This window comes from Nothoprocta perdicaria, unplaced genomic scaffold, assembly GCF_003342845.1.
Source record: "Nothoprocta perdicaria isolate Ctin4 unplaced genomic scaffold, notPer1 scaffold_50, whole genome shotgun sequence".
NCBI classification, from domain to species: Eukaryota; Metazoa; Chordata; class Aves; order Tinamiformes; family Tinamidae; genus Nothoprocta; species Nothoprocta perdicaria.
This window is the reverse complement of record NW_020455755.1, coordinates 3,676,089-3,701,751: the sequence shown is the minus strand read 5'-3', so window position 1 is coordinate 3,701,751 and position 25,663 is coordinate 3,676,089. Positions and strand designations below refer to the sequence as shown.

The 25,663-nt window shown below is 55.8% G+C and overlaps 2 protein-coding genes across 3 annotated transcripts in view; one reads left to right on the top strand and one right to left on the bottom strand.

The window, feature by feature from the left end:
* The window catches only part of SMG6 (SMG6, nonsense mediated mRNA decay factor), a 98,439-nt gene extending 73,656 nt beyond the window's left edge, over nucleotides 1-24,783 (bottom strand). Inside the window, exons 1-8 of one of the 2 annotated variants that reach the window (XM_026047979.1) lie at nucleotides 23,156-24,783; nucleotides 21,358-21,550; nucleotides 20,492-20,602; nucleotides 18,485-18,591; nucleotides 17,302-17,380; nucleotides 16,314-16,424; nucleotides 15,450-15,662; nucleotides 955-1,016 (exon numbers count right to left, since the gene is read on the bottom strand). In XM_026047979.1, the coding sequence (XP_025903764.1) occupies nucleotides 955-1,016; nucleotides 15,450-15,662; nucleotides 16,314-16,424; nucleotides 17,302-17,380; nucleotides 18,485-18,591; nucleotides 20,492-20,602; nucleotides 21,358-21,550; nucleotides 23,156-24,720 (2,441 nt within the window). In that variant the 5' untranslated portion in view covers nucleotides 24,721-24,783. Of the gene's footprint in view, nucleotides 1-954; nucleotides 1,020-15,449; nucleotides 15,663-16,313; nucleotides 16,425-17,301; nucleotides 17,381-18,484; nucleotides 18,592-20,491; nucleotides 20,603-21,357; nucleotides 21,551-23,155 lie in introns of those variants that run through there. The other variant, XM_026047980.1, reaches the window with a different exon arrangement.
* Nucleotides 24,784-25,030: 247 nt separating this feature from the next.
* SRR (serine racemase) overlaps nucleotides 25,031-25,663 on the top strand; it is a 2,726-nt gene continuing 2,093 nt past the window's right edge. The window contains exon 1 of the mRNA XM_026047940.1: nucleotides 25,031-25,153. Coding sequence (XP_025903725.1) covers nucleotides 25,031-25,153 — 123 coding nt within the window. The remainder of the gene's footprint in view (nucleotides 25,154-25,663) is intronic.

Below are 25,663 nucleotides of genomic sequence, written 5' to 3'. Positions count from 1 at the left end.
GTTACTGGGAGACGACGATGCCGCTCGGCAGCTGCTCCGCTTTGTCCTGGGAAAGGTCTCCCAACCCTTTTGTTTGCCGGGAGGGTCCCACAAGAGACCCGAGGAGCCAGTGGAGCTGCTCGTGCATCTGCCTGTGAAACAAGAGTGGGCTCAAGCAGAGCCTGCAGCGAGAGCACAGGCTGCGTTTGCACCCATGGGAGGTCTCGCCACGAGAGCCGCCCTCGCAGAGCCGCCGCTGGCACCTGAGGGGTGGGAGACTCCCTGGGAAGGCTGCCGGGCCCAACGCTGCTGCCGGGTCATCGGCACGTCCCCCGCGCTGGGAGCTCAGCCCAGGCCTGAATCAGCCTCGCTTTAGCTTCAAGGAGAGCTTTTCAATCGTTTGAAACCCATTTAGACCTGACACCGGCAAGGGCGCTTTGCACAGACCGGTTCCCGCAGCCAGGGCGGCTCTCTGCGACGAGGCTGTCGCCGAGAGGGCAGCAGGGAGGCCGAGGACAGAGGCTCTCGGCCCTTTTGTCCCAGCAGCTTCGTGCTCCTCATGGGCAGCGGCCACCGAGGCTCCCCCAGAGCCACCTACCTGCAGGCTACAAGTGGGGCACGGGGAGAAGGGGTGGAAAAATGGGAATGTCAGGGGGAAGGAGCGTGGACAGGGCATGGGAGAGAGAGGAAACGGCCTCCAGACCCTCCTGTGCACGTGACAGTGGCCAAGCTCAGCTAATGCCAGAGGGTCCCAGGGCACGAGTGGGAGCGGGACACAAGGTGGGGGCAGAAAGAGCCCAAACCACCTCCAGTGGGGAGCGCAGGGCGGGTAAGGAGAATGGGAAGCAGGAGGCCAGGCCTGCAAGAATTCACACCCTGTGCCCTCAGCTCCAAACACAGCTTAGTTGCTAACAATATTAAATTCCAAAAAGACTTGTAATGTAGGAAAATAAAATAAACATCCTGCACACTTACCCAATCCTGGTAAACAGCTTCCCATGGGCATGGAGAAAACTGAGGATGAACCTTTTGTTCAGCTGCATGGGAAAAAAAAAAAAAGAGAGAGAGAGAGAGAAAACAATTAAACTCTCTCCGATTTCCTGTGAATTAGGACCGTTCCCCAGTGACTGCAGAACCTGGCCTGGATACCGGGGGTGGCACTGGAGAGATGGGAACCAAATGGACATGCCCGAACTCTTCCAAACATCATGCACTCGGGGCCGGGCAAGTGCCAAACAGCTGGAGCGCGCGCGGGCCGGGCCGGTGGAGACACAGCACCCTCTGCCGGGCCGCGGCGCCGGGGCCGCGGGCACCCACCGGCGCAGGGCCCCGAGCCCGCGCCGCACAGCCAGCCCCCGAGCGGCCTCCCCGGCACCGCTTTTCTGGGGGAAACGGCGTGTCGGGCACACGTTTGTGCCACGAGCTGCTCTCGGGAGCCGGGAAGGCTCTGACGCTGCCTCTCCTCCTTTACCTCTGGCTTTCGGCAGTACAGGGAGGGAACTCGGGCTCGCTTTTACCAGAATCCCTGGTTTTCTCCCCCGTGAAGCCTGCCGCGCTCTGCGCCGAGGCCGGACCTGGACTCTCCCTAGCGCACCCATCCTGCCCACGGAGCCGAGGGCACCCAGAGCAAGCTGTCCATGGCACACAGGCGGCTTCCCGGCCCGCTCTGATCCACCACCACCATCACAACCTGCCTGCAAGAAGCTCTCCCTGCCTCTCCAAGTCACCTCTGCTATTCCAGCAGCGCTCAGGGCTTCCCCACCTCTTCTCCAAACTGCTTAGAAAACGGCTGCAGGGGTAAAATGCCACTTTGTTGGCCCACGGAGCAGCACAAGGGGACCGTGCCCCCGCTGCCATCTCCACGGCCACACAAGGGGCCCCCCGAGCTCCCCGCGCGATCCAAGCGGTCCCCAGCGCCACGCAGGGGGACGGCGGGCAGCAGGGCCCCGGTCCGGGTGCTGTGGTGCACCTGCAACCGCTGCACGCAGGTCAGCGGCGCTTCTGTCCGCAGGGGGAAACCGAGGCACAGACAGAGGAAGCGGCCGAGGGCGCCAGGCAGCGCTGGGGCAGCACCTCGCCAAGGCCCTGTCCCCAAGGCCCTGTCCCCAAGGCCCTGTCCCCAAGCCCCTCTGGCTCCAGGCTCGGCAAGGCTGTGACGAGCGGCCTTTGCTTCCTCCCCACTCATCTCCCACCACTGCCCCTCCTCATCTCCTCGGCTGCTCATGCAGGTGGCTCAGTGAGGATGAGGAGCCCTTCATCCAGCCTGGGCTCTCCCGGGAGAACGATGCTCTGCTGCAGCGTCGCTCCTGGGCCACGTGCGAGTTTCAACATAAAACCCGTCTCATAAAACAAGCCAGACCAATTAAACCAGCCCCCGCAGTCAGGGGTTCTTGCTTATTCACGCTTTTACGGCTGCCCCAAAGAGCCCTTTGCACTGGAAGGCAACTTTCTTTGGCCCCATTTTTATTAACTCGGCGGAGGAAACCCAGAGAGATGGGGAAACACGGGGACAGGGCCCTCGCTTTGCGCTGCTAAGTCACTTGCCTCGTGCAGCCCAGAGAGCCGCTTCTCCCCAGGCCTCTTTAAGACACCAAGAAAACTCAGGGCTTGAAACCATTCACATTTTTTTTTTTTCACACAGTAACTTGTGGGGAACAAAAAAAAATCTGGTTTGTGACCAGGTTGGTGCCTCTAGCACTTGTCACGTGCCCTGACACAGATGTGGCCGCTATGGCAGGGCGGCAAAGGCCGCCGGCTCTGAGCTCACAGCTCACACCAGAGCCCTCACAGGGCAGCAGCGGGCCCTTTCCCACGGCAGGGCCACGTGCAACTGCTGCAAGGGCTGCTAAAGAGGGTCCCTGAGCCCCAGCTGCGACAGGGACGTCCCCAAGAGACGTGCCCCATCACCGTGGAGGTGGCTGCAGCTCGACCTACCTCTGCGGGCGCGCGAGGGAAGCGGCAAGTAGGACAGGGCGGCAGCGCTGGCGTCGCGGGCCCCAACATGCAACCGCTTTCCTGGCAGCCGGGGAGTACCAAAACTCCCCGCCCCGAATGGAAAGCGACACCCGCACGGCGCGGGGAAGCACGAGCGTTCCCACAGCTCCGGCTGGGCGGCGAGGGGACCCCAGCTTCATCCTCATCTTCACCGGGGGGGGTTTCACCCGCTGCCTTCCCACCCGTGGCCAAAGCAGCTGCACGGCGCGGAAACCGGCGCTCCATGGGGATACACACACGTACACACCGTTAAAAGACAAGAAAAGGAAGCAGGGATGAGGATGGCATCCCTGCCCCTAGGGGAGAAGCATATTTCTCTCTTGCCAGCTGCAGCGTGAGCCCAGCAAGCTCGGGCAGAGCTGCCCCAGAGCTGGGGCACCTCTAGCAGGCACCTCTGGGCTTTTTTCACCACTTTTTCTCCCACAGCCTCAAGGTTTTGATGAGCTCATCGCTTAACTTCGGACCTTTCATGTGCGAGTTCACGCGAAGGCCACGGGCCGCTTTGACTGGGGCGGCTCTCTGAATGACTCTGCCCGCAGTGACTCACCTGCCCGCCAGCCGCCGGGAGCCCTCGCGGCTCCTCCCCGGCCGCCGCCGCTTCTCACGGCGCGAGGGAAACGGCCACTTCCACCGCGCCGAGGAGGAAGCGCCGGCCCCCGCTCTTCTGCATTCGCACGGGCGCGGGGAGCACTTCCCCAAAGCGCCGCTAACCTGCCCGTCACCCCGGCGGCGCGCCGCGGCCCCGCGGCTCCTCCTGGGCCGCGCTCCGCTCGCCGCCTCCAAGGGAGGCTCCCTGCAGAAGCCTCCTGAGATCCGCAGGCCGCGGGCAGCAAGTCTGGCTAATTCCAATGGGGATCCTTGTCTTCTGGTGGGGAAGGGCCGGCCAAGCCAGGGTGCGCCAGTCAGGAAAGGGCCTTGGATGCTCAAGGCGGGCATGGCAGATACGAGCGGATAGAGAAGGCATTAGTTATAAAAACAAACCAGCTGTCAAGAAGAAGAAGGGGTCCCTGCACACAGTAGTGCCTGGAGCTGAAAACAGCTGTTTCGGCTGTCATGAGTCAGCATGTGCAGACAGACTAAATGCACCTGGGAAGAGGCAACCTCGGCAGAGGCAGCGGCTCGGGGAGCGCTCGCGCACCGCGGACCCAACGGGACCCATTACCATGGAAGGAGCCAACAGCGACCAACAGCCGCCCGCAGCGAGGCCGAGCGGCGGCAGCAACGGCGCCGGAGCAGCCGGCTCGAAGCCGAGCGCGGCCGCGGGGAGGATGTCCCGAGAGCAGCTCGGTCAGGTCTCGAGACACAGAAGAAGGTGGCCAGACCCAACCTCAAGCGAGCGCATGTTGGCCAAAAGGGGCTGAAAAGGCATCTCCGAGCCCAGCAGCAAGACACAGGGAAGCCCCGCAGGGTGCACAGGAACAGGAGCGGCACCGAGCTGGCCAGCGAGCAGCGCTGCCGCGCTTGGACCCCGCGCGCGGCCGTTTGGCTCGGGGTGACGAGTGCGCAGAGCTTTGGCACCTGAGCATCAGGCCCAGCTGTGAAGGAGGCACCAAATAAGGGAAGGATTCTGGAGCGGTGACTCCTGGGGAAAAACCATTTCAAGTTAAAAATTGTTACTTCAGGTTTGGAAGTAAATTTCAGGATCTGGTCTTTATCAAGCGAGGCAAACTTTCTTCAACATCAGCAAAGCATCTGTGGAGCAGAAAGCAGTGTCAGAGTCAAAATAGGCTGCAAAAGACAAGTCCATTAATCAAGAGACCAGATGCAAGACTGTCTGTAACGAATGAGCTGTCTCCACCAGAGTGGAAGGGACTGGAGCACAGCAGGACATTCTCCAAAGTCTGGGGGTATCCTCAGTGACAAGGGGTTGGGATACAGACCACAAAGCCACACGGCTCTGCTCCAGAACACGTACCACACTCATCCCAAATATCTGCAGGGTTTCTTGGTCAGCCAGACTTTTCCAGGCATGGTCTCCTGGCTGGGGACCGCATGAAAAGACATGCAGGCACTCAAACCATGCCATGGTCTCCGTTAAGATGATTCCTGGTATTTGCAGGAGCTGCACGGATTCAACTCAACCGGCAGTGCTCTACCTCTCCCGGAGATGTCCTACAATTCCGAGCCTTTCCCCTGCGCTATCCCAAGCATGCAAAGCACGGGCCTGGCTGGTGTTTTCCAAATAAGACCTAGCAGTGATTAAAAGTTTCTGGGAAATCCCGGGATGCTGCAGTTGGCTCAACTGGCAAGATATTAGGAGGAGATCTTTGCTCTTACGGGTAATGTGCTGGTGGAAGATGTTTTGCACAAATAGCTGCCTGCACGAGGGAGAGGAGACAAAGAGGCCATTAAGACCGTGCTCATCATTTGCAAGATACCCACACCGTTGTGGGCAAATGACCATAACCATTGCTCTCCATGTGTTATCCGCAGCCATGAACGGACACAGAGCTCACCCTGCTGCTTCTCGCCAAACAATCTAGTGCAGGTTTCTGTTCAGCAGTTACAAGGTCCTGCCCAAAACTCTATTAATTTCCCTCATACAGAAGCAATTCCAGTGGGAATCTTGAGAATCTTGATACCTAATGTGAAGCACCATACAAATGTAAAGTCCAGCTGGACATATTGCAGAAGAAAGAGGGAATCCTGGAGTATCGTGGGCTCGAGATGCATGAATTTCATCTACAGCTAAAGAGAACTTCAGGCACTCAAGCAGGTTCCTGGTCTTCTGGCCTGCAACAGCTGAACACTTCTCATGAACACATCTAAACTCCTGAACACATCTCATACAAGTCAGTATTTCAGCAGGAGAAAACAAGGCTTTCAGGAAGCTCCTCAGTAAAACACTGACCTTCTGATTTTTCCCGTCATTTCTGTAGCAGAGAGACGAGAGGAGAAACATGGGCAAGACAACTGTGCACTTTAGTAAAGGGGAATCAGGCAGTGGAGGCTATATGGGCTCTGAAACAAATGCTTGATCTATAACCACACCTCTTTAAATAATAAAAGCTTTCGTTGATGAAAAACAGGTCAAATAAATTACAAGTTTGGTTGAATAAGAAATCACATGCATATAAATATACTGAGACACTTGTAAAGCATTTAAATTAGCAACATGCAACGTTCTTGAAAAATAAATTAAACTTAAACACATCTTAAAAAGCAACAGTCTTTAGAGAACTGGAGAGCTGAATGCAAAGGGGTTGGTACAGACAGGCTTGCAATATCTTCAGCAACGAACTGGAAATAAATTCTGTCGACAAACTGCCTTTGAGAAGAAGATGGGAGAAGCCATATGTAGCGAGGTGACAACGCTCAGCTCAAAATCTGCTTTTTTTCCTCCTCTAGATGTGTTGTTATATATCTGGGATGGTGTAGATTAAGTCTCCAGGGTTTCACCCCAAGCAGAGGCTCTAGAGATTATGGTGCTGCACTCTCAGGGTGAGACCTGGTGAAAAGGGTTAATGCATCTCGTGCAGGTACAAGCAGATAGCAGGCACTGGCCGGCACTTTTACCTCTCTATACGGCACTGGCGAGACTCACACTGAAATATTGCGTTCAGTTCTAGGGCCTGGATATTTAAAAGGATGCTGAAAAACTGGAAAGAGGCCAGAAAATGGCCATAAAAGTGATTCAAAGGCTAGAAATGATGGCTTGCCGTGAAAAACTTAAAACAGCTCAATCTGTTTAGTGTATCAGAAAGACTGGGAGGTGATTTGATTGCAAGTGCAAAGTGCCTCCGTGGTATTTAAAGCTCTTTACACTAGGAGAATAGCAGAGAACAAGTGAGAAACGTTCACAGTGGAAATAACACACAAAGGTTTCAGAACCAGCACAATTATCCCTGGAACAAAAACTTCCCAGGAAAAGGGTGGATTCTCAAGACTCGATGTCTTTCTGGAGGTTTTGCTTTAGCCAAACACAAGTTATTTGGCTTCATACAGGAGTAGCGGGGTGAAATTTAAGTACCTGTGATATCCAGGAGATCAGACCAGATGATCTAATGGTCCCTGCTGGCCCTAAACTCTACGAATCTATGCAAACATGCCAGAGAGAGTCCTCCACTGAGATATCAAGTTAACTTTCAGCACACAACTTTGCACAAATTGGCTTTGGTGCTGCAGGTCGTTTAGGACATATGTTCAACTCTTTGAGGCCACATCTGGTTAAGTGCTGAGAGACCGAGGACGGGATGGAGCTGGTCTTTGGCCATCGGGTACATCTGGCTGCGCGTTTTGCACCGAGGCAGCTCCAAGCAGCAAGAAGCAGCTAATACCCAAACGTGTCCTGCTTGCCCAGGGCGAAGGACGTGCCTTTCCTAAGGCAGAAAGTTGACACCGAGGAACGCGGGATGGGTGCTGGTCATGAGAGATCTCCTGTTCGCAGAGCCCAGCGCGTTGTCAGCCTCCAGCACTGCCACGGCACAGGTGGGGTCAAGCGTGCAAGAGGAAGCTGCGAGGCCTCTAGTCCTTACTTGCCTGTAATCAGAACTCCAAGGAGTCACAAAGAAACGAAGAAAGGAAAATAACTGAAGAGATCTGACCCTGTAAGGCTTAGGAAGGCAGAAGAAAGGCCTGCAGAGAGGACACGTGGACAATAAGCGGAGCAGGGGCAGAGCCTTGCAGAAGGTCATTAGTTGTCACCTCTCTTCACGCTCCTGTGCTCCCAGACGTGTCACCAGTGGGGATGGCAGCATCACTGGCAGCCAGTGTGCACTCAGAACAGCTCTCCACAACCAGGAGAGGTCCTGGTGGTCGAGGAAGGGGGAGCGTTTGCCGTGTAATTCCAGAGCCTTCGCTTCCATCCGGACAGCTTACACGGAGCATGAAGGCATCTCCCTCCCCACTTCCAATCGCGTGGCAACAAAAGCTGCCGGGGAGGAAGAGTAGAGCCAAGGCCAGAGGAAATGACACAGATTCGAGCAGGTTCCACTCCCTGATCCTCCGGAAGGAAGTTTCTTTCCTAGTACCCACCTCCACGGTGCCTATGGAACCTGTCTGGAAACCGCTCATTCAACACCGAAAAAAGAAATAAACACTGCCCATTCCCCAGGGCAGAAATCATTGTTTTGCCTGTGGAATAAGAGGTGCCATCCCAAAAAGCACATAGCAGAGAGGAGAAAAAGTTGGACGGGACCAAGTTCAGACAGAGACCAAGGTTAGACTAACAAAAAAAGCTCAAGAGAAATCAGGCTAACAGCCTTCACCCTGCTCTGGGAAATTTCCCAACCCTGCTATTAGACATTTTCCTTCCTTTACCAGCCCTGCCAATTCCTGCAGCAACCTCGTCTGAGCTGCAAACCCTCCCTCCCCGCAGCGCGGTGCAGCGCCTGGATCATCAACCCTGCTGCCACGAGAAAGGGCTAATGTGCAGCAGCAGGAGGGGGTTTGGTTACACACAAATCCCGGGCTGATCAGCACCAGCAGGAGAGGAAATGAGGAAAGAGTGAATGACAGGGAGAGGCGGTTGCTGGATGATCATCCTCGGTTTTGGAGTATGAAAAGCTTGCTCGAGTCGAAGCCTTGCTCCGCTCACCACAGCCTCTCTGTGCGCTGGGGCATAGCAGAGCCCCTCGTGTGGGTTTAAGTCGTTGATGCCCTTGTAGAGCTCCCACCTCTGATCCATCACGATGCTTCAAAGCACAACAGCACCAGCTGCCTGTTGCTGGAAGGAGGACGTGTCGGTGTCGCTGCCCTTCAGGCTACTTTAGTCCCTGCCTTGCACGTCATAGCTAAATACAAACCACCAACACGGTCTAAAAAACTAAAAAAAAATAACATCAGCTTCTGGAAACTCTCCTTGATGGCTTGGCCTTCACTTTCCAGGTAGCGACAAAAGGTCGAGCTGTGCTGGAAAGGGTGGTGCTGGGTTCGGGTGACACATGTGCACATGTTGTAGGGCTCACCCGGTGCCGCGGGCTCGAGGGAGCTGGGGCAGGTAGGGCAGGGCAGCAGCAAGGAGGAGCTTTGCAGAGCAGCAACCATGGGTCCATACGGAGCATCTCTGCTGGGGTTTCTAGCACAGGAGCAGAGGAGGATTTCACCAGCATTTTGAAGGGAAAAAAAATATATAGTTAAAAAAAAATCCCTAGGTGTGAATATGAGAGGGTGAAGAAGTAGTGGGCAGAAAAACCAGGGCTAGCTGCATGGCTGAATGTCACGTCTCAAGCCCAGTGAGGCTAGGAGTGTGGTTTCAGCGTGTAACCAGCTTCAACTGCAGCCTGGCACTCTTCACTTCCTCCCCAGAAGAGGCTTCTCTCTGTTAGGGGAAAGAAACCAGCCCTACCACGCGAAACTAAACGGCTGGAGTAAAAATAAAGCCCCAAGGTGGTTTGGTGACCGAGGTCACGCCAGGAGGCGGGGAGGGTTTGCAGGCTGGGGAAGGCGCTTGGGAACGCGCGCGCTGCCAGCCTAAAGGGAGGCTGCACACACGGAGGCAGGGCAGGGGGGTACGGGGAGCCTGGCAGCAAAGAGGCCGAGCAGCCTCTTCGCACGCCACCTGCTCCCCTGCTCGTGCAGGGGCTCTAAACAGTTTCCTAAACACAAAGGAAAAAAAAAAAATAGACCTGGTCTCGACCTCCCCAAATGAGTAACCAAAGCCGCCAGCTTCCTGCAAGCTTGCAGGGTGAGGAAGGGAGGCTGCCCGGCTGGGAAAGCTCCCTGTTCCTCCCTCTCCAGCCTTGCTTTGGACACCTGAGTTAAGGATCCCACAGCTTTTCCACGTGGGGAGCAGGGGAAGGGACGAGGGCGGCCGCTGGCGCTGCCTTCCCACCACGGAGAGCTCTCGGATCACGGCACTGCAAAGACCAAATACGAGACAAGAGGGCAAGGAGAACGAAGCCAGTGTGGGAGCTCTGCCCTCCCTTCTCAGCAAGGGTGGCCGCAGCTCAACGCACACGGATGAGAGGATGTGAGGCAGGCGCCACAGAGCTCCTAAGCGGAGAGCAGACACGGATTCCCAGCCCAACAGAAACCACCTTGCTGCGACAAGGCCCGGGGAGCAGCTGCAGGGCCCCGCACGTGTCCTGCTGCCAACGTGGGCACTCAAGAGCAGCGGGGACACGGCCGCGTGTGTCCTCCCTTTGGGGACACCCCTCCGCCGCCGCTCCAGCACAGCTCAGGCAGGGAACAGATGCGAGCGACAGTCTCAGCAGACAGCCCCAAGGCACCTGCGGGCGCTGCTGCTCTGCTGGGTCTCCAGGCTTCCCACTCTCCGTACAGGAATGTAACGTTGGGAATAAAATCGGTGCAAGCAGCCAGGAGAATGCGCAGGCTGGGGGCGCTGGGGAAGGGAGGGCAGCCAGCCCGGTCGGCCTCCATGGGATAATCCCGAGCACTTCGCTCGCCACATCCCAGGAGGCAGGAAATGGGGAGACCTCCTATGTCTGTCAGGAGGGACTCACCAGAGGAGAGAAAAGCGGAGCTGGCAGCTCAGTGCGGCACGACTGAGGTGCCCGCGAGGCTGCAGCCTGGGCACAGGCGCCCCCAAAACGAGGAGCTGCCCGAGCAGCCTCGTGTCCGCGCGCAGGATGGGAAAGCAGGGCCGCCCTCACAGCCACGCTGCACTTCCACCCGGCCTGCTGCTTGCTCCTAGTCCCATGCCAGGGGAAAGAGCCACGGGATGAGGACAGGTGGGAGCGCGAGGGGCTGTCTCCACGCCCGGGGCACCCCTGTGGTAGCACCCCGACACGCGGCACCGGCCCCTCGCCCTGACGGGGGGCAGAGCAGCCCCGGTGCTGAGCGCAGACCCCTGCCACGAGCGGCCCAGGGCAGTGCCAGGCTCGCGGGGGCTCCCTGAGCCTCCATCCCTACGAGCAGCCCTCTCCTCCACACGAGGGACAGCTCCCCGGGGGAACAGCTACACCACCCGAAACCAGCCAGAAACAGGAGCCAGCAAAGCCACCCGAGTGGCCGCTGCCCAAGAGGAACCAGCACCCAGAGCAGAACCAACCACCAGCCCAGGCAAAACGGATGTGAAACAGGCAGGAGCCGACCAGGACAGTGACCCTGTCCCACCAAGGACACATGCCCGCCACCAAGGCGGCGCCTTGGCTGCTCCGCTGGTCACAGAGGTGCCACTTCCCACCCTGGTGCTGGAGATGTGAGTGCTGCCCGTACAGCATCGTGATGAAAGGGCCAGACGGGCAGCCAGAAATAAAACTAAGCCGGGGGTAAGGACTGATCAGGATAGAAGCTGAGAACTCTTGGAAATGTCTCATCTTGGAAAGAAAAAAAGCCCCAGCTGGATGTGAAGACGGTCCCGAGCCAGCCCTGCTGAACAACCTCCGGCCTGAGACGGGGAAAAGGAAGCGGGACAACTCCCACAACGTCCCCTTCCTCAAGGAGAGAGTGGCCCCCTGCTCCCGAGAAGGACCATGGCCCTGGGTACTCAATGATGGGGGTTTCTAAGACCTGGGGGGTTTCTAAGACCTGGGGGAAGCAGACAGACCACTGGGGCCAGAAGGGAGTCACATTGCTCACCTGAAAGACCACGAGCCCTGAAGGCACACGCTGCTTGTGGCATTGCCAGCCTCCCTCTTGGGCACAGGCCTGTCCCCACATGCTCAATTCCCTCTTACCAGTAGGGAATGACGCTTGTTTGCACAACGTCTTCCATGGAAGAGAACGGTAGGCAGCAAGGTGGGAATGAAGGTTAGAAACCCCCTAGGTTCAGTCTGCAGAGGGGACCTTGCTCTCCTGTTTTGCTGGTGATAATTACTGCTCGTCTGTGGAAACAGTGACGCGCTGTCCGTGCTCCCCGTTGCTGACACGGATTGTGTAAAGAAACAGAGGTTAAAACTTGCTCTGAGCTTCACGGCTAATGCTCCCACCAGAATTTCTCTGCTGTTGCAAAGGGGTCCTGCTCCATGCAGAGACAGAGAAATGCAACAACCCTGTCCCTAACCAACAGGCTCAGTGGAAATGGGAAAGCTCCTGGAGCCAGAAAGCTTCATTCTGGTTTCAGCTTTCCAAAGTACTTTTTGGGTGGCCATACCAAACTCCTGATCGCTCTGCTACGTTGACCTCTCCCAAGAGAGGCTGGGAGGCTTACTTCTTTAATGATTATAAAGCGTTCAGACATCTGGAGAGAAGCATTATTTAATTACTGCAGTGCCCGGGGAGAGCCTCTCTTCCCTAATCTTCGCAGCCTCCGGAGCAATGCCGGGGCGGGAATGCGCGCGGCGCGAGCGCACGCGGAAGTGTCTACTGCAGAGCGCCGGCAGCAGGGCAAGAGCGACTGTGGGAACCGTAACTCAGCATTTCCTGACAGGGGTGATTAAAATCTCAAACTCAGTGTAATATTAACACTTTCTCAAGAGATTGACAGCACGCTTGCCCTGTTTACTTTACCAATTCACAGCCTGCACAGTAAGCTGCATACAGTACTATCAGATTTAAGATCAATACAGAGCCAAGGCAAACGAAACCACTGGCAGAGAAGAAATAGGAGCCAGCTCTTCAGCTCCCTTTGCCATCCCAGGGCCTTTTTGAAGAAAAGAAAGAGCTGCTCATTGATTCCTTTTTTTTGAGGGGATGAGAAATTCTTACTGGAATCTTACCCAAAGCCACCTAATGTTTTCAGGTAACCAGGGCAGCCTGGACTTTCACATCATCACACGCCTGGAAACAGTCAACGGACAGGAGACCGCAGAGCACAGCTACAAGAACTCACAGAATGAAACCCCCAAAGGCGCCAGGCATAACGGACACGGCCCTAAAAGGGCAAGCTGCAACCCAAATACTTCTGCGGACTGTTTTGAAATAGTCCCAGTGAAAGAGGATGCCCTCCATGCCAGCAGTGCCAAATCTCATCACTGAGAAAGGGGCCAAACGCAGAGGCACGCTCCTTGGTGTGGACTGATGGTGCATTCCTGAAATTCTGTGTCTTCCTAGAAAACAGGATGTAGAAAACAGTGGAAGAAGCAGCTATGCCAAAACTCAACCTGAACGTACAGTGCAGAGGCAAACTACCAGCGCCACGTGTCACCTCTGCTCGTCACAGCAACACCTAGAGCAGGCAGCGGCTCCTGCAGCCTCCCCACCACACTAGCTGCATGCAACTGCTGCCTGACCTGGAAAGAAAGTAATGAGCTCTGCATTATAGTCAGCACAAAGAAAGGAAGTGCAAATGAGTGCTGAACAGGCACACGTTTGCACGCTGCAGACTGCGGATCTGCGGATCCCGGGAGGGTCGTGTTCAGGCAGGGTCGCCCTGCCGAGCAGGCACCACGCGGCACGGGCAGCTAAACACCTTGGCCGTGGAGGGACTGACCACCTGGAGCAGAAATCCTCCCAAGCCAGCTCCACGCTGCCTACCAAACAGCCAGTTCACCCCCAGGACAAAATCATTCATCACTTTGGCTTGGGCTGGACCTGGAGCAGCAGCTTCTGTACGAACGGTTTGAGGGGCGCCCTCCTACATCTCTGCCCTGTTCACGTCCCGAGCTGTTCGGCTCTATACAGGTGTTACAACTGCTTGTGAAAGCAGGTGCGTTCCCCTTCCACCCCGTTAAATTCCCTTCTCTGGCCCTGAACCAGCAGTTACCATAAAGCCCCACGCCCAAGAAGCTTCCCGTAGAGCCGTCGGTATAACCGGGCGAGCACCATTTGTCTCGGTCTTTTTCCCGAGCTAAAGCTGACCAGGAGGGAACCAGGGAGCCAACGAAACAGTTTAGACTCAGTTCCTTAAAACGACACGTCACGAGGGGAACACATCCCCCAGGAGCAGGGCTGCTCCCTTCCATCCTACCTGTGCGGGGCTGCGGTGCTGCCAGGATGAGCACCAGGCCGGCGGGCTGCGCGGGCGCAGGCAGGGCCCTTCGGAGGGCAAACAGTGCCACACAGCGGCAGCACCCCGGCGGCTCGGCTCCCTGCGAGCTCCAGGCGAGGTGAGGAAGAGCTCTTGCCGTTTCAGGCCGCAGCTCAGAAACCTGCCCAGCGACACAGGCTTCCAGTTTCTTTTTCGCCTGGTTATTTTTACTCTCGAGCAGTTGGGCGACGCGGTCGCGCTGCAGCCCCGCGAGCAGCTGCGCTAACGCAGGGAGGGCAGCATGCTGCAGCGCGCAGGCAACTCCAGGAGAAACACCCTGGCTGCCAAAATCAGCACCCAAACCCGCTCCCTCCATCCCTTTTGCTGCTCCATTTATGAGCATGTCGGTCTGAGAGCAGAAAGGTTTCTACAGAGCAGCTTTTTAAAGAGATGAGGAATCCCAGACTAAGGGTACAAGTCTGAGAGCAGAGCCCTTCCACGAGCAGAGCAGGGCAAGCTCTAGCAAACATCACTGCACTGTGAACAACAAGCTACTACTGCCTCCAGCTTTGCCAGCAGCTACACCACCTCATGCTGGAGGGCTGCAGAGGTGCCTCAAGACTCCCGGTGCCTCCAAACAGCAGCATCTTATGTCAAACCATCTTCATCAATGATTTACAGAGGCTACAGCTTGGTACACGCTCCTTCCAGTGCTGCTGAGGAAGCAAAGGTCTCCCAGAAGAGAAGCTGAGCAGAAGGAAAACAATCAAGGGCAGTAACATCTCAAAAATGCTACAGCGGTGACGTGCCAGAGCTTAACTTCCAAAACGTTAAGACTTCAGCCCAGTTCCACCCAGCTGAAGTCACAAGCTAGTTACAAAAATGCAGTAATCTCCAAGAAGCTCTGGGCCCCGCAGCACGCACGGAAGGTCTTCCCAGTTCTGCTAAACTTACATCCCTAACAGCCATTTTAGGACAGGCAGCCCAGAGCTCCCTGGCAAGTTCCCTTGCAGGCTGCGTGTGCCAAAACAGGGCGAGGATTCCTGGAGGATGAGCTCCCAACCATGGGCTGCCTTCGCCTGCATTCCCACATGTTCCTCACAAACAGAGTTCACTTGGGCTCCTCTTGCAAGGTACACAGCTTCGACAGACATGAGAGCTGCTGTCAGTCTTTTTTTTTTTTTTCCCCCCTGCAGATGAAAGGAAGTAGTTTGGAAAGCTTTTTTTCCCTTGCAGTCTAAAAGGAAATACCAACAAGGCAAACACTAACACCTACACTGGAAATTAAAACTATCGTTTTCATGTTCCCAGCACAAATCTCCAATCATCTGGCATCGGCACAAGTGACCCACTTCCAGAACAAGCCTCAGAGCTCCCAGAATCGCTGTGAACTCTGCTCTTCAGCACCTGACCTCACTTCCCACCAGCAACCTCACCCACATTAGAGCCTTCAGCCACGCATTTCACTGCATCTTCTGTTTGTGCCTTTCCTATTCCGTATCAGCCACGCCAGCATGCGCTGCCAAGAAACGGATGGTAATAACATGCTTTAAACATGAGAGGCACAAGGTCACCAGCTCTTCAGCCTGACCCAGGCACAGCTCCCATAGGAGAAGCCAAAACACTGGAAAATTTAGCAACAGGAAAGCAAAACAGATCCAGTGTCATTCAACTGCATTCCAAACACATGACACCAAAGGCAACCGCCGCGTCCTGCAGTACTCACGTCGCTGGGGCTGAGGTTCCCAAGACCGTTGTCCTGCTCAGAATCCCGGCCGGACTCGTGGCCCTGGGAGGAGCGGGGGTGGGAGGGATGAATCCAGATCTCCAGCCGCGTGGCATCATCTCCGACTTGTCGGAACGTGGACTTCTTGCCCTTTCCCCGGCAGCTGGGGCTCAGCTCCAGCACCTGATGCTTCTTCTGCTCCAGCTGCTCAGCCTGTGCAACAGGGCAGATTCAGAGCCCCACCAGGGGATTAATATTCAGGAAGAATGAGTTGTTGCATTTACAAAGAGTCTTCCTCCAGCTTACAAACTACAGTAACCCACTGCAAGGTCTCCAATTTGGCTTCTGACACTATAGAATAGTACAGGTGAGAGGTTTTTTAGAGGTTTTTTCAAACCTCTAAAATTCAAGTTTTTACCCTGAATCAAGAAAGGCAATGTCTAATCTCAGCAGTATGAACCAGCATGCTGAAGCTTTTATTTGAGGTGAACCTCTAATGCACAGAGGGATTTAAACCTTTCTTGCTCACACGGGCATCTGTGGGATGTGGCACTGACCATGCCAAAGCCACCCTCCAAAATCCAACAAGCCCTTGCTGAGCCTGGCTGTGTTACAGTGATCCAGAAACAAGAGGTTCCACTGTCTCCCCAAAACATAAACAACTTTGAGGAGATGCAGAGAGGAGCCATCATTTCAGAGGCTGTGCCTCTCCTCCGACTCCCAAAGTGGATTTCTCAGAACTAGATAAGCAGTGACTCCAAGTCCAAAAGCCCCTGCCAAAAGCCTCTGCTCTGGATCACAGCTCTCCAGCACAGAAGAGCCAGCACAGGCAGCTGCAGCATCCAGCTCAGCTCCAAGCCTCACCTTGCGTTTTGTCTCTTCAAACAGACTCATGAGGCTCTCCTTGGCCGTGAGGATGGGGTTGCTAGCAGCCAGACTGCGCATGTAGTAATAGACGGCATCCAGTTTTCTCCTCTGCAAAGACACAACCAGAATCTGTCCTTATTCTGGAGCATTTAGGCCAAGTCTCCACACACTTCACCTTCCCTCTCCTTTAATACATTTGCCTGGGACATTCAGAGCAAGAGCAGCTCTATGGACAGGCAGGGCCCTGGACTCTCCCCTCAGCTTCCCAACTGCCGACACAGTCAGCAGAGCAGGGGTGTTTTGGCCGGGTTAGGAGCACCCTGCAGATGACACCGCAGCCTCCACACTTGCTTGCCCTGGCCTCACACTAACAACACAGTCCATGAGCAAACATCATGGCAAAGTGGGACAGTAAAACAGACTGAACTGAGGATGCTTTGGGGCTTTTCAACTCTTTTCAACGGCGCTATGAATAAGAAATGACTCCTTCAAATTTTACAAAAAGCAGAGGTCCAGGAAGACTGAAGACCTTGCCAGACTCCTGCCACTGGCAGTGCAGGATGCTGTCCTCACCACACCCTGTCACTGGGCTTAATCCCCTCACACTGGAGCAACCTCTCTGCATTTTCTCTCCCACAGGCTGCCTGCAGACACCATCCTGATAAGGCACCTCCTTCTCCTGGCAAGCTGCTGGCCCTCTGGGCTGCCACAACAGCCCCAATAGCCTTCAGAACAGTCCCCAAACTTCTCAGAGATACACAGTACTCCAGCAGGTAACAAAGCTGCCAGCAGCTGCAATAGCTGCAATCAGCAGAGCCCACCCTGCCAACAGCTTTTTCTTTATTTCTTTTCTTCTCCTTTCCCTGCAATTAAATCATCTTCAAGCGTTGCCAGAAGCAGTGTTTTTCTCCATCAGCCGGACTCCCCAAACAGTCTTCGGGGCTCTCCCCACCCTGGCTGCATCCCGGCGTCACGAGTCGCTTACCGTGTAGATGGCCAGCAGGGCCAGCTGGTTGTAGGGTCGGCCGTTCTTGGGAGCAATTTGCTGAGCCTTCAGGTACCAGCTGAGGAAGGGAGGAAGCAGCAGGAGTTACTGAAAGGCCATCAACCCACCCCGGCCACTGTATGGGTACAGGATTCCCCCCACAGCACGGGCAGCCCTGTAGCGACCAGGCACAAGTGCCCTCTGCCTGTGAGAGAGTGCAGTGCCCATGCCAGGCCCCTGCGACACAGTGTCAAGACAAGGAAAACTGGCAGATGCATCTGGACAAAGAACTTGTCTTGACTCAGCCTAAAGACAAACATTTAGCCAGAGCCAGCAACCATTGTCCCCAGAGCAGCCTAGGAACACAGGACAGACTAATCAGGGAACATTTGTCTCCCCATCTGCTTTTTAACTCCATGGCAGCTGGGACCAAACCTTCTCGGTTGTTTATCTCATTCCCAATATTTGCAGGATACTAATTCACCCTAAGGGAAGGGATGTCAGTTCAGGGGCAGTCCATTCATGCCTCTGCTTCCCTCCCTCCCTCCCTCTTTTCCCTCAGTCTTACTTTCCAGCTTACACTGTGTCACACGTATCTATTGACCCTGTTCAGACAGACCAAGTTCTCTCCAGAACCTGGAATCACCACCATACTCCACGATGTCTGCAGGCCCCAAATTCAGCAGCTCTGCCTGCTCTGCTCTCCAAGTCTCCAGACCTCAGGGCTCCATGTCCCACACTAGGCTCCTTCCTCCCCACTCTTTGCTCCACCTGCTACAGAAACCAACACTCTGCCTGGATTCTAGAAAAAAAAAGGACTATACAAAATAAGAGTGAAAGAACAAATGCCCCAAATTCCTAAGGCTGTCAGAATGTGGGCAGATGGACATGGAATCCTCTCCTCACTGAGAAGCTACCATACAGTACCAAGTCCCACAGCTAGTCTGCCACAGCATCAGCACGGGACCACGTATGGGGATGGAGGAAGACTGCAATTGCTGACTTGCTTTCTGGGACAGACAGCTACACATCCACATCCTACAACCTCACATGACCAGGACAAAATAAAAGGGCATGGAAACACTCCTTTAGGAAGAGGCAAGTCGAAACCTGCAAGGAGCTGCATCCCTGCAGGGAAGCAGAGGAGCAGCCGTGCCCGGGGCCACGGCGAGCAGTACAGTACCTGCGTGCTTTCCCGTAGTTGGCCGTGTCGTTCGCTTGCTCTCTGTAGCGGCAAATGTCCCCCTGACAAATCATGCACCTCTGGGCACTGATGAGCGCGTACTTCACCTGGGCAAAACCAGAAACATTCAGCACACATCTCACGGACAGGAGAACTTGGTAGCTCATTCAGCCCATGAGCTCTCTGAAAGTGACAGCTGAGGCAGGGATACATCTAGCTTGGAACGGAGCTGGACTAAAATACCCTTTCCCAGCTGTCCCTCACACTGCAATGGCAACTTGGGCAATAAACTGTCAAGCACCGTGGAGACAGCACAACTGTTTGCTTTCCTTGTTTGCTGTTCTGCATTCTAAGGACAGAAATAGATGTTCAATACCAAGGCTAAAAACGGGGTACCTTTCATAGAATCATAGAATCATAGAATGCCGAAGGTTGGAAGGGACCTCAGAGGTCATCGAGTCCAACCCCCCTGCTCACGCAGGGTCACCTAGAGCACGTGGCACAGGGCTGCATCCAAGCGGGTTTTAAAGATCTCCAAAGAAGGAGACTCCACAACCTCTCTGGGCAGCCTGTTCCAGTGCTTTGTCACCCTCACAGTGAAGAAATGCTTCCTTAAGTTCCTGTGGAACTTCCGATGCTTCAGTTTGAAGCCATTTCCTCTAGTCCTATCCCTGCCCACCACTGAAAAGAGGCTGCCCCCCTCCTCCTCACTGCCTCCCTTGAGGTATTTATACACGCTGATCAGGTCCCCCCTCAGCCTCCTCTTCTCCAGGCTGAACAGGCCCAGCTCTCTCAGCCTTTGTTCATATGGTAGATGTTCCAGGCCCCTGATCATCCTGGTAGCCCTGCGCTGGACTCTCTCCAGCAGCTCCACATCCCTCTTGTACTGGGGAGCCCAGAACTGGACGCAGTACTCCAGATGTGGCCTCACCAGGGCTGAGTAGAGGGGGATGATCACTTCCCTCGACCTGCTGGAGACGCTTTTCTTAATGCACCCCAGGATCCCGTTGGCCTTCTTGGCCACCAGGGCACACTGCTGCCTCATGGTCAACTTGTCGTCCACCATGACACCCAGGTCCCTCTCTGCGGGGCTGCTCTCCAGCAGGTCCACCCCTAATCTGTACTGGTGTCCAGGGTTATTCCTCCCCAAGTGCAGGACCTTGCACTTGCCCTTGTTGAACCTCATGAGGTTTCTCGCCGCCCAGTCCTCCAGTCTGTCCAGGTCCCTCTGGATGGCAGCACAGCCCTCAGGGCTATCAGCTACTCCACCCAGTTTGGTATCGTCGGCAAACTTGCTGAGGGAGCACTCCAGCCCTTCATCCAGGTCATTAATGAATAAGTTGAACAGGACCGGACCGAGAACTGATCCCTGGGGGACACCACTAAGTACAGGCCTCCAGCTGGACTCCACACCATTGACAACCACTCTCTGCACCCTGCCATCGAGCCAATTCCTAATCCACCTCCCCGTCCACTCATCTATCCCACACCTTCGGAGCTTGCCCAGGAGGATGCTGTGAGGGACAGTGTCAAAAGCCTTGCTCAAATCCAGATAGACCACATCTACTGCTCTGCCCTCATCTATCCAGCTAGATATTCCTTCGTAGAAGGTGATCAGGTTAGTCAAGCAGGATTTCCCCTTGGTGAATCCATGCTGGCTACTCCTGAGCACCTTCTTCTCCTCCATGTGTCTGGAGAGAGCAGCCAGGATGAGCTGCTCCAACACTTCCTTCTCTTTGCTAGCCCTGGTCACAGGAAGCAGGTAAGGAGCCCAGGGGACAGAATTGATGCATGAAAAGACTCCTTGAAAAGGCCAAGAAATATTAATGCACGGGGACAGTTAATGTCTCTAACAGAGAATTAATGTCTCTAACTGAGAGGTTCCCCTGCAGACATATGGGTATCTGCTTGGAGCACAGCTGCCCACTGCTCGGCTGGGACAGCACACTGGTGGTGAGTTTAGTGCAAAGAGCAGGATGAGATGCCTTCAGGAAGAAGCCAACCTACCATTTTTCGCAGGGGTTTAGTGCGGAGGACCATGCCATCCATGTAGTCCTCCACCTTGAACTGGTATGACACCTGCAGCTTCTGCAGCAGGCCATCGAAAAAAGATGTGCCCTGCAAAACACCCACACATTTGGCTGTTAGGATATTTCTGGTAAGAGCAGTATCACCATTCCATCCCTGCTACATGCAAGGGGGGAAAAAAAAAAAAAAAAAAAAAAAGGTACTTCTCCCTGAGTTTTGGGCTGTGTTCCGTCAGAAAAAAGGCAAAGAGGTCAGGGGATCTCTGTCCTTGGAGGTTTCCACAACTTAGCTAAATTAAGTCAAAATAGACCCAATACAGGGTTAGCCACAGTCCTATGTGAATCAGAAGATTAGTCTAAAGCCCTCCAACGTAACTTTGTGGAACATTTCCTTTTAGATCTTTTGGCCTACGTATTGCAAACAAGCAGCTGAGACGCACAGGTCAGCGGAACAATTTTGAAGTAAATTTGATAATGGTGGCACAAACACCTCCATATTTATTTCCACTCTAGGAAGTTCATTTCATTTTAGCTTAAACTAATTTCTTATCAACATAGAACAAACTAAAGGAGCCTGGTTTACACAGCAACAAATATCCACCTGGACCTAGGCTTGGAACACTAACCATATTCACAGAATCACAGAACGGTTGAGCCTGGAAGGACCTCTGGAGATCATCTAGTCCAACCCCCCTGCTCAAAGAGGGACATCAAGAGCATCCTTCTCTTGGCATAAGGCACATAGATATGTGGAAGATCGCAGCGAGCTGGTCACCCAGCTCTGTCAGCACAAGACAAACCCACCCAAAGGTCTAAGAGGGTTTGGAGACACATTTCTCTTCATACCTCATCCAGAAGCTGGAGCAGTTTGTTACGGATTTCTTGCCCATTTTCCCCCAGCGGGTCCTTGAGCAGCTGCCGGAACTTCTCGATCACCTGGTAGAAGGCGTTTTTCCACAGCAGCTGGTCCACGTTCTGGGTATCGGAGAACTCGATATCCATCAGGAGGCACCGTTCGTACAACTGCAGCATCTCCACCCTAGAGCGAAACGCAGTCAGCACAACAGCAACGGCCCGGCCCCGGCGCGAGCTGCCAGGGAACACGTGCTGAGGCACCTGCAGCTTCTCCTCCAGCAAACACGAGACACCACGTCGCCCAGCCCATGCTCTTATAGCAAACTGATGCTCCAACATGCATCCTAGAGAGACAGAGATGGAGGCTATGGCAAACAGACACCCCTCCTGACCAGGAAAGTAAATGTGAAAGGAGCATCTCCCTTTTCTGGGAGTTCCTCTGGCAAAGAGCAAGGAGATCCTGCTCTGCCACCGGGAACATCAGGGCACAGATGTCTCTAGACTCCAACACAAGAGAGCAAACTGCCAAAACAACCTGATCTGCTTCTGCTTGAGCCCCGACCCTGCTCCTCCTGAGCCCAAAGTTGCTAAGGGCAGGAATGAGCACCAGAGAATGCAGAGAGCAGGAGAGGTCCTGCCTTTGAAACAAAACCCACCTCCCTTCTGCTCAGCTAATAACCAAAACTGAGAGCTTTCTCTGGCAAAAACGGGCCAACTCTTTTACTTTCCAAAGATGACCAAAGGCCAAGAATGTTACACCTGAAGCATATAAAGTCTCAAAGTAGAAGAAATCACATTCCCTTGGCCAGCAACCTACAGCCTTGCCCAGAGAGCAGAGCAAAATTCCTGCGCCGAGCCAGGCAGGCCAGAAATTGGGCTCAGCACTGGGGACAGTTGTGACAAGGGGATCCTCTGCGGTTACTGCTCTGGCAGCCAGTCCCCTGAAACACTTTGGATATCAGAGAGGACATTAACAGTAGAACAAAGTAAAGGGTCTAAACCCAAGCCAGGCTGCAGTGTCTATGCAGGGCCACCAAACATGAAAGAAGCCCTGCACTCAGTTCCTCTGCTAGCCTGGCTGCCAGTCAGCTCCCAAAATACATCTCTGAGGAGGCTTGGAGACACAGAGGTCATAAGATGCCAAGTAGAAACTGCTGCTACAGCTACCTGCCCTCCAGGGCACCAGTGTCACCTCCTGCCTGCTGGCTGGCATCACCAGGCTACTCTGAGACCGTGCCAGACCTGAACAGCATCAAGGATAAATCTTATAAACGCTGGTGCTGTTACCACCACAGAGCCCTGGGAACATAGGACGCTGCGCGAGCCGGCAACTCCAGGCTCCAAAGGTCACAACACAAATGAAAAAGCAGATAACCAGGGAATGGGAAAGAACTCTGCTGGAGCACACGGAAAGGACACGGGAGCACTGAAGCCACAGGGACCAGCCCCAGGAAGCTGGAGCTCTGGGCACGTGTCCTGCTCCCCGGAGCCCCTGATCGCCAGGATCAAGTGTCCCTGATGCCACAGGCACAAGCAGCCCCAGCTCAGCTCCCAGCCCAGCCGAACGGCATCTTCACCTGGAGTTTTCTTCTGACACTCGCCCACCTTGGGCACATGACAAGCACAGGCTGCAGCACATCAAAAGCTGAGCAGCCACCACCGTCCCATCGCTCAGAGACACAACAGCCTCGGTCTGCCAGGTCTCCAGGAAGACCTCGCACTCCGGATAACGCTCCTGCAGGAGTCCACCCTGGGAATGAGCCTGTCACCCCCCACCTCTGCTACAAACCTCAGCTGGGCCATCTTCTCCAGCCCCTCGGGGCTGATGCGGTCCCGGGAAAGCAGGTTGCTGAGCTGCTGCTCCTGGTTGGCAGCCTCGCGGAGGAGTTTGCTGAGCTCCTGCTGCTGCATGTTCCGCATCTGCTGCTCCATCTCAGCACTCAGGGGAGCCGGAGGGAGCGGGCTGCAGATGAACTGCCCGGCCTGGCTGGGATAGCCAGGGTAGTAGGCTCCCGGGTACACCCCATTGCTTGGGCCCATGGGATACTGCAGGGAGTACCCGCCGTAAGGATACTGGGGGCCTTGGCCGGCGGCCCGGGGGTAATAGTAGGGGTTGTCAGAGTTTTGGAACTTATAGTAGGATGTCTGGGCCTGGCGGGCCTCCCCCCACGACGTGGGGCTCACTTCATCGTCCGTGTCCAGGAAGTGGAGCTGCGCGCTGGGGCTCTTGAGCGCCGGCTTCTGCTCCGGGTTGTTGGGGTCCCAGAGCCTGCGGGCAGCGCCGCCGCGGCCCCGGCTCCGGGGCCCTTTTCCCCCAGCACCGGCAAGCAGGAGCCGGGGGCCCGGGTGAGCAGTGTCGGGGGAGCCGGCGGCGCTCGCTGAGAGGTCCGTGTTGGCCGGCAGGAACAGAATCCCCCGGCCCCGGCCTTGCGGCTCTCTGCTCTGGCCTCTCGCTTCCAAAGTCTCCGAGTCCTTACAACTAACAAACGCCTTCTGGGGCTTTTTTTTCTCCATTTCCGACAGGCCCGTGTCTCTGTTTACAGCCTTGTTGTCGAAGGTGACACGAAAGGCTCCCTTGGCTTCCCTGCCGTTGCTGCTCCACTCGCTCTCGCTCCTAGAGCCCCAACTCTGCTCCGAGCGCTTCTTCCTCTCCGAATTCCTGCTAGAGCCGTAGGCCTCTGCCTCGTCGAGCCTGTCGTCGTCCAGGGAGTCGGTGGAGGAGGCGGAGAGCTGCTTCCTGGCGCGCGCCCGCTCCCTGGCGCACTCCTGCCGCCGCTCCACGCCGTCCACGAGCGGGGCTCCGTCCGCGCTGTTGTTGCTGCCCGCGGAGCTCGTGCTGCACGTGCGGTAGCGGCTCCGGCGCTTGTCGGAGCGCGAGTAGCGCTTCGTAGAGCTCAGCTTGCCCTGCAGCAGCTCCTCGCTCGCTCTCCTCATCCTGTCGCTTCGGTCCATCCGTCTTCCTTTCTCTCCCTTTACAGCTTTCACTCCTTCCCCTGTCAGGCTTCCCTCTCTATCCCCTCTGCTTGATTTGCTTCTCCTGATGTTGTCTTTTCCAGCTGCTTTCTCAGTCTCTTCATCTCCCTCAACTTTCAGCTGCTGCATCTTAGTGACAATGTCTTCATTAGCCGGCTGGAGGGCCGATTCTTTGGCAAGTGAATGCAGGCGTTTCCCAGGCTGGTAGATCTGCTGGTCTGGCTTCTTGGTTCTCCGGATGGCCTTGGGACACCACTCACCCGGAGCAGGCTCCTTGCAGGGGGTCTCCTGCCTTAGGAGGCCGCCTTTGGTCTCCGTCTCTTCATCCACCTGCAATGGGCCGTTCTGTTTGTGGACATCACCTTTGCTGAAATCCTCCATGACTGGAGTTGCTGCAGAAGGATCTCGGTTGCCGGAGCTTTCCTTGCCTTCCTCAGCCCTGCTCCTCTCCCTCTCGGAGGCCTCGGGCTTTGGCAGCGGGAGCTTGCTCCGCAGGCGCGAGAGGCCAGGCTTGTAAATCTCCAGGTCCGGGCGCCTGTTGTCTTTGCGGTGTCTTGGCTCCTTCACCTCTTTCACGTTGTCTGAGGAAAGAGAGAGATGAGAGCTATTCCCAGCACAGACCAGCCAAGGCAGAAAGAGATGGAGACAAGTCATCTAGGAAAAACACCAAGGCAAAGGGCTTAACGCGCTTATGACAAGCCCAAGAGGACAGAACCGCAGCTCTTTGTCAGAGCACTCCAGGAAATCACAGACAAAGCGCAGACGTGACCGAGCGGCCCAGACCCTTGGCCTGACTCCCTCAGGAGGCTTCAAGGCCCTGATCTTGTCTTAAAGAACACGCAGGCTAAGGCAGGAGCGGATGGAGCGAGAGCGGGGGGCCGGGCGCGCGCGGGGGGCTCCAAGGCCGCCGCTCTCCTGCCCTCGGCCGCGGCTCCCGCCGGCCCGTCGCTCACGCGGGGACCGCTCCGCGGCAGCGGCCGCTGTTCTGCCCCCGCAGCCCCCCGCCGCCAACAGCCCCGTCCCAACCGGGCGTTACGGAGGGGAGAAGTTCTCCAGGCGCCTCTGTGAGGGCTTTAGCACCCAAAGCGGGGCCGGGAGCACGCGCTGGGGGTGGCAGAGGCCGCAAGCGCCCGAGCGGGGCCCGCGGTCACCCCGGCCCCCCGCGGCCCCCGGACCTCTGGGCGGCGCGAGCGGCGGCCCCGGGAGCGCGGGCCGGGCCGGGCGCCTTTGTGCGCCGCGAACGCGCCCACACCCGTGGCCGTGGCGACGCGCCGGGGCCGCCCCCCGCCCAGGGCACCGAGCCCCGCGCGGGCTCCGCGGGGCC